Source organism: Lineus longissimus, chromosome 3, assembly GCF_910592395.1.
Source record: "Lineus longissimus chromosome 3, tnLinLong1.2, whole genome shotgun sequence".
In the NCBI taxonomy this organism is placed as follows: domain Eukaryota; kingdom Metazoa; phylum Nemertea; class Pilidiophora; order Heteronemertea; family Lineidae; genus Lineus; species Lineus longissimus.
In genome coordinates, this window is record NC_088310.1 from 19268573 (window position 1) to 19276766 (window position 8194).

General features: G+C 41.4%; 1 protein-coding gene across 1 annotated transcript; it reads left to right on the forward strand.

The window, feature by feature from the left end:
* The first annotated feature begins 1390 nt into the window (after positions 1 to 1390).
* LOC135485037 (carboxypeptidase O-like) lies at positions 1391 to 6576 on the forward strand. Its single transcript, XM_064766764.1, has 6 exons — positions 1391 to 1535; positions 1893 to 2753; positions 3093 to 3265; positions 3494 to 3589; positions 4531 to 4626; positions 4857 to 6576. Exons 2-6 carry the CDS (start codon positions 1952 to 1954, stop codon positions 5022 to 5024), a joined length of 1335 nt encoding a protein of 444 aa, XP_064622834.1. The 5' UTR covers positions 1391 to 1535; positions 1893 to 1951; the 3' UTR covers positions 5025 to 6576.
* Positions 6577 to 8194: the final 1618 nt, after the last annotated feature.

Here is an 8194-nt window from a genome sequence, read left to right on the forward strand (position 1 = left end):
TGAGACTGGTGGTGTCACCTCCTCGTGGTCAGTCTCGGTAATGCGTTGCTATTATGCACGTAGCTAACGACACCGACTTTTCAAGCAACGGGTATAAAATCAAAGCGATTCCTGGAACTTTAACGGCATGGCTTTAATTGCAATGTCCGACTTGTCATAATCGTGTTGTTGTTAATTAGCCACCATGGCACCCACGTCTCTTTGATGTCTCTTGCTTTTTAAATCCCTGGTGAGAAATAAAGAGAGTTACTATTGTATATCCTACAAACAATTTTTTTTGGTATTTTTCTGAATTAACTCCGTTGAGTTTACCGATTTCTCCGCGATCTTCCGGTGGTGGTTGCTATCCCATTGGTTGAAATTAATTTAAATTAATTTAAATCTTCATGGGAATTCGCTACATCATATGCCTAAGAAATTGGCCGATTATATTAATATTTTTATTAGAGAAATATCCGTCCTAAATAATGACAGAAAATGGTGGTTTATTTCAATTTTGTGTCGACATGATCGAGATCACGCGTTATTGAGAAAAGATAAGAGAATCGACTTAATCGAACTTAAGTCTATCCACCGGCAGTCGCAGATGAAGAGTGATGGTGTGCATCTCAACGACGACGGACAACACAGACTGGCACGAGAAATCCGGGGCGGTATCCTTAGGAGGCGCTAGGCCTTTGGTGCAGCATTGATATACGGCCCTTTTCAGGGCCCTCAAAAAAGTAAAAGAGACAAATGTGCATGGCCTACAGATATTTCTAAGCAAGTAATAAAAATAAAGAAATAAATCGTGCAATTCTGACCCTATAGAACAATATACCAACTTTTTTAGGATTTTAACAAAAAATGGGGCCGGGCGTTTTTCGTAGGGGCGGGCGGGGACGATCACCAACTCTTTTTTTTATGTGGCCTAACCCAGGCCAGGACGACAAGAACCCCTTGCGCGCCATCAAACCGTATAAGTTTTTTTACCGGCAAACTGTGCTATAATAAATTTGTAGTCACCACCGGGAATTATAGTAGGGTAAAATAGAGTAAAAATAGTGACTCCACCCATATAGCGAAACGACCTACGATGTAGCGATATGACCTACATCCATGTCGCGAAACGACTCCACCCATGTAGCGAAACGCCCTCCATGTAACGAAACGACCGTACCCATCATGTAGCGAAACGACTCCACCCATGTAGCGAAACGACCTACCATGTAACGAAACGACCGCCACATGTAGCGAAACGACTGGTAGCGAACTGGCAATGCAGCGAAACAGCCTGATACCTTTTTAACACCCTGTATGATTAACTAGTGCTGTTATCTGTTGGAAGATAGGAAAACTACAGCTCTCTTGCTCTTGCTGCTTTGGAGGTAAGAAGAGTGGTGTACTCAATCATTCCGGGAGATTGATGCCCAATTTTCTGATGATTTTTTGTCTAACTTCTCTTCAAAGTACTCCCTTTATAACCAAATGAATATAAGAATTAACCCTATACAATGTTGCTTACAGTGTGTGGCTTCCTTCTGGAGAGAAAATAGGTGAGGATTTCATTGATGTGGGAGAGAATGATGACAAATCCTGTCTCTACTATCTAAAGTCCCAGCTGCAGACAAAAACTTTTTCAGAAAAATGGAAAAAAATCAAAATCACAAGGCCTTTTTTCAGATACGCCGCAACCACGTTGTAGGGTCGGACCAACAAACCATCTTTACAATAGATCTTAAGAATAAAAGACGCCAGACAATGGCAATACATTAGCCTACAGGCTGTCAGTCTCGTCGCATATCGATTTTATTTGAAATTTGTAGATTTTCAGATGCATCCCCTATAACCCTTGCCCCACCACTATCACATCTTAATGTATTCAAAACTGAATTTCCCTCTTTCCTTTTCAGCATGGAAATGTGGTACTACCAACACCTGTAGTGCAGCTTCTGGTGAGCAGTTCTTCAAAATGGAGAGCCAAAAAAAGTATTTCAGGGTGACACTGAAAAAGCCGTCGTCCAGACTTCAGCGCTTCATCTTGAACATTTTATCGACATTTGTTTTACTTTTTATAACATTCAATTGTTGTATTGGAGGTGATGTCAAACCTCGAAAAGAACTCTACACACCTGATTACAATGTCTACCATAATCTTACCAGAATTGAGACTCACCTAACAGAAATTGTTGACAGAAATTCGAATTACATGCGACTGGACAAAATTTACAGATCAAAGGAAAATCGTCCTCAGTTACTTTTACGGATCAGTAACTTTTCTGGTAGCAGGATTTCACCTGCACCTTATGAACACCTTTATTCCAATGTGCCAAAAGTAAGGATATTACTTTCATATGGTGAACATGCGAGGGAATTTTTGCCAGTGGAGAGCTTGTTTTATCTTTTGAAAAATTTGACAGACGGTTTGAAGATGGATCGCGATTCTCCTGGGGAACGATTCTCACGGATGGTGTTCTCGAATATTGATCTTTTTATTGTGGCGCTGGTTAATCCTGACGGGCGAGAGTATGTGGAGAGAACGAAGAACTATTGTTGGAGAGGGACAGGAACAGGAGTTGATTTGAATCGCAACTTTGATTGGGAGTTTGCAGGGAAGGGCAGCTCGGGTAACAAACATGACGAGGAGTATAGGGGACCATTCCCACTTTCAGAACCTGAGAGTCGAGTGCTTGTTGACCTGACAGCCAAATACGAGTTTGATGCCTTCATCTCATTACATTCTGGTATCAAGCAGATATACATTCCATATGCAGGTGAGGTTAAATTCTCCACAGACACTGAGCTCATGCTTTGTGTTTGAGGGGTTGGGCAAGTCACTTTACCTGGAGCAGGTAACCTGTCTACTTGGCTGTAGGGAATGAAACTAATCAGTCTTAATCCGGTAAAATTGGATGTCTGTGTCTTGGAGGATGATGGACACCATACTAAATGTTGGCCCTTTCTTGTGTGATGAATCTTTCAGAAAACTATTGCCAACATGGATACTCCTCTAAAAGTTAAAAACTTGCACAAACTTACGTTTAGACCGGAGCGATGCGTCATAACTTAGTGGAGTGAACGATAGAACAAATTTCAATATGTTATTCTTCCAGATACGAAATCTCAGACTCTTCATCGCAAGCCTGACAACATTGAGAGAATGATTGATCTTGCCAGCCTGCTGTCACACTCAACTAGTCATCACTACAGATATGGTTTGGCATATGAGCTCAATGATTACACAGCTGACGGGTGTGTCTTTGACTATATGGCAGGAAAGAGAAAGGTATGAAAATGACGATTTTTTGGTTACATTATGCTATATTACAAATACTGTGTGGAGTGGTTTAAGTTGGGGAGGAGTGCCTGTACAGTAGGGCTAGCCTGTACAGTAAGCCTATTCTCCACCCCTGAAACTCGTCAATGCAGGATGTTCATGCCGAAATACTTTATCTTGTGAGAGGTTGTCATTTCATATGGGGGATATTTAAATCATTTCTCTTTCTGTCCTCAGATTCCGTTTTCCTTAGCTATTGAGATGTGGGGAGATGGAGACTTGCCAGGGACCCAGTGTTTTGATCTGTTCAATCCTCGAAGTGAAAATCTAGTGGTAAGCTTTTTAATGAGTTGATTGATGTATATGATATCTAATGACTGTTACCCGGTAATGTCAGGGAAGGTGTGTATTCTGATTAACCCCTGAAAGATCTATTCATTTCGGTTCGGTGTGTTTGGTCATCGATTTTCTACAATTTTTATGTAAGTAGAGAAGGTTTGTATAAAAAAATATGGGGCAGAAGTCAGGGGCGGGTAAATATCTGGGGAGGTACTGTACATAAGGCTATGGAGAGCAGTTAATGAAGGGGTGATAGCCTAAATGGAAATTGTCCCTGGGTAAAAGTCATAGGGGGCAGGGGAACGAATGCGGGCGGGGGGGGGGGGTGGATTGCCCTAGACCTGTTTCTTCTCAAGGTATCACTATACCAGTACCTTGCACGTGACAAAAATCCCTAGACCTAAGCCCTCATATTAGCCTAGACTGTAACCACGCCCCTCACATCACTCATGCAATACATGTACCTACGCTCCTATAACGAGCACTTCGAGGCGACCACAGAGTCTGGTTTTGAGCGATACTAACCTAGGCCTATCTATTAACTAAGCCTAGAACACTTAGTGGGGAGAAGAAATTCCTGGCCACCCACCTTTAAAAGTTTTTTGTATCAATAAGATCAACACCAGCAAATTCGTTCTGCCATCACGTGTAAAGACCTTGAACCAATCGGGTATTTCCCCAAACGGGATTCCCCGCAGTATAACCCCCCCCCCCCCAACTGATACAGATACATGTACATGATAGGAACCAGGTTGTATCGGTTACAGACCAGTTTCCATTGATTCCGTCGATTCCGTTAAATCGACATGGCCTCAACGCTGTAGTAAAGTCAAAATTTGTGTGTTGAAGATCATAAGGCTTGTAGTAGCGTCACTTAACCAGATATGTTCAAACTGGGTCTATATGCTTTGTTTATCTTTGAACTTCTCTTTCAGCGTGATCTTAAAGAAATCCACCCACTCTATGACACTCTATTCATTTACCTCATCAGATGGAAAATGGAGAAGATGGCCATTTCAATGGATCCAGAGGTAATTCAGTATTCATTTGAAGATAGTCAATGCTGAAATTTGTACACGGAGCAAGGCAGTAATCATGAGCTTAAGTGTGCTCCTAGGTTTCTTGAGAAATGTTTATAGATTAGACTGAGGATTGAATGTAAGACGGTACAGTTGTACAAAATAAATAAAAGCACTATATAACATTATATGTACTTATATTTTATACCACCAATTTAAGATTGAACTGGTCTTCATTTCAGAAGGAGGCTCCATCCTTGACCTTTGGCCTCTTGCTTCTCGGCGTCGTGGTGCTGATTACGTTTATTTTCGCCATCCACAAGAAGTTACCGCCGTGGCTGAGGATGTTTCCAAGACGGCGTGTCGTTAGCTTACGGACATTAAGTTCCGCATTCCCAACATTCTCATGACAGGATTGACGATAGTGACCGCATGTGCAGAGTTCTCTAGTCTTAAGCTGCATCTATATAGAATGTGTGGTTTTGCCCTGTTCCGTGATCGCTTGCGACCATGCGATGTCCCCTACACAAAATGAACCTTTCTTTGGTCTATTCCCGTTCCCCATTGGTTGTACAAGGGAACATGACATGGAGGTAATGAAAACAATGCCACACGTTCACAAGGGTATAGTCTATGGACATGCAGCCTCAAAGGCCCTTGTACCTTAATAAAAATATTGACCATGGTAATTTTACTCTTTCCAATATGTGCACAGAGAGTGAACGCTTTTACCACTGTTAGGAGATTGATTGAGTTGGGACATATTCTGATCAGGTATCTTTGAATTACTGCCCTGCTGACTTAAGGAGGAGTGTCTGGAGTTGACGCTTGGCTAGCACTATCAATAATGCCCTTTGTTCAAAGAAATGTTAGTCACCTACTGATGTTAACTTTACCTTAGTGCTACCTAGAATAAACTGAAGGATATAATGTCAAATTAAAGTTAATATCAAGTTAATGACATAACTTGTTGAGAGCAATCGTGGCATAGAAGGTGCTAAAGGACCTGCAAACAGATAGCAGAATTTGAGTGTACGAATCCTGAGGCATTCACACTCTTTCAGGGACTCTGCGACTATCGATACTACCGGTCAAGCATATCCTTTAAACTTTGACAGTGTACATGTATCTCGGGTGGGTCGGTATGCATTTACAGCACTGCTGTGGCTTTAAGAACTTGATAGATGGTAGGTGGTGACAAGTCGTCAACTCTCAAACATATTGTCTGTTGGGTTTATAAAGCCCCAATCACTTAAAACATTTCCAATGGGAGTGTTATCTCTTCATCAGGTCTATTCAGACATATCAATATGCTCTGTGATATTTTCTTCAACTATTATCGCGTTGTGGTTAATTGTGTTCTGGTTTTGTTTATGCTCAGTATTAGAAATAGAACTTCCCTTAATTTGGTGAGCTTGGATAATTGCAGTTTACTCTTTCGAAAACACTCTTTCGAATTTCAAGTAGCTGCCGTATTTTAATCTACTGTTGAGTTGCATTTTAATAGTATAAAGATTTTACCTCCTGCATTGAATCTGACTGTATGTCCATGTATCAGAAGAGCTCAGTGGTCTACATGTGACCTATCACAGCAAAACCCTGTGCAAATCGCTCTGAGCCTGCCTGGTTGTGACTCACTGGTTGTTCATTTCACTGTTGTCTCCGTTTTGTGAAAACTGAGTGTATTAATTTCTTCCTGTATCTCCTGGTGTCATAATTGGCTCATCTTCTCTGCAACATGCGTCCCGTTTTGCTGTTACATGTCACAGACTAAATGTCTTTTTGTTTGGAGAAGTAAGAGATCTTGTCAATGTAAGTAATAAGAGAGACAGTATACACCTTACTCAAATGTGCATAATGTATGAATTTTACGTCATGGAAAATTAATTTTATAACAATTTTTGTGATAAATTAATGATGCTAATGTAGTTATCAACAATAATAAAATAAACCCTATGAAGATTCGACTGTATGTTAATTTTTGTCTTTTTTTTGTCCCCTTCCAAGGTGTAACTCTGATCGTGCCAGTCCTCCTAAGACCATATGCAGACAATTCCCTGTATATAGGTGGTTCCTGTGGTAATAATCTCCACTTTATATGTTGATCCCCAGGTTGTCCCGTCTACTGGCCCTTTGTGCTGCCCACAAGCTGCAGGACATGAAAACAAGTTGTGCCAAGACAATTTCGGTTGAGTGTCTCTTCAGAAGGGATGACGCCTATTTGCTGCAACAACCAGAGGTAAATAGATAACTACAATGTAGTATATTATTTGCATGCCTTATCAAAGACCTAATTTTTCTTAACAAAATAATCAGGTTTTCCGTAAAATCAACCCTGGTATACTTTCAGTAAGTCGATGGAACATATATAATTCATTTTGAAGGTGTGATGGGAACCACATAAGACATCCGGAGGTTACCAGCCCCTCTTTGTAATGCATAGTGAGGAGTGGTCGTTTTGATTAGTTATGCTAAGGCCTGTTTGATTATACAGTCTCTTCTTAAAGGAGTATGAGAGGACAGTCTCCTTGAAGTTGGGAATCCTTCCTTAAGACACTCGTCTGTTCAGAGTTATGGTTAGGCCTTGATTAAACTGTCTCTTCCAAGATGGGAATTCTCAAAGGAGTATGAGAGGATAGTCTCCTTGAAGTTGGGAATCCTTCCTGAAGACACTCGTCTGTTCAGAGTTATGGTCAGGCCAGTTTGATTAAACTGTCTCTTCCAAGATGGGAATTCTCAAAGGAGTATGAGAGGACAGTCTCCTTGAAGTTAGGAATCCTTCCTGAAGACACTTGTATCTAATATGGGAAGACTAGGGGCCTCTGAGCGGGTGTGTCGTGCTGACACTGACCACGCTTTCTTTGCACAAACTCCTCTTGAGGCATGACTTGTCGTTTGGTGATTAGATCTTCAAGCGATAGTTGAGAGAGATTGACCATGATAATGTATACCAATCCAGTTGGTTATACCCGGCTAGTATACTCTATGATCTGGACCTCCAGGCAACCTGTCAGTCAGGGGCAGACCCCAGTGTCTTAACCCACGGTCACAGAGGCGGTAACTCTCTGTGGCGGCCAACAGTGCCGTGACAGTGCGTGTAATTAAAGAAAAGTCGCAACAATCTTGTAGATACATGCCAAAGTCACGACGTTTCCTTACTGATTTTACAGTGATAGTATCATTCTAAAGATTGCTAGTCTTGCTCTAACCGCACTTCCCAACCAATCCACAATCAATGCGTTGTGGGTTCGAGCATTGTCCGAGACTGTCATCACTGAGAATCACTACCACGTTTTGATATTTGTCAATTCTCTTGAATTCTCAGCTACAAGTATATGAGTATGTGTACTTCATGTTGGTCCAGGACACTTTCATTCTACGCAGCTCATCAGGTTTATTTCCGTGTGAACAGATTGTGCCAGGACACTTTCATTCTACGCAGCTCATCAGGTTTATTTCCGTGTGAACAGATTGTGCCAAGACACTTTCATTCTATGCAGCTCATCAGCTTTATTTCCATGTGAGCAGATTGTGCCAGGACACTTTCATTCTACGCAGCTCATCAGGTTCATTTCCAAGT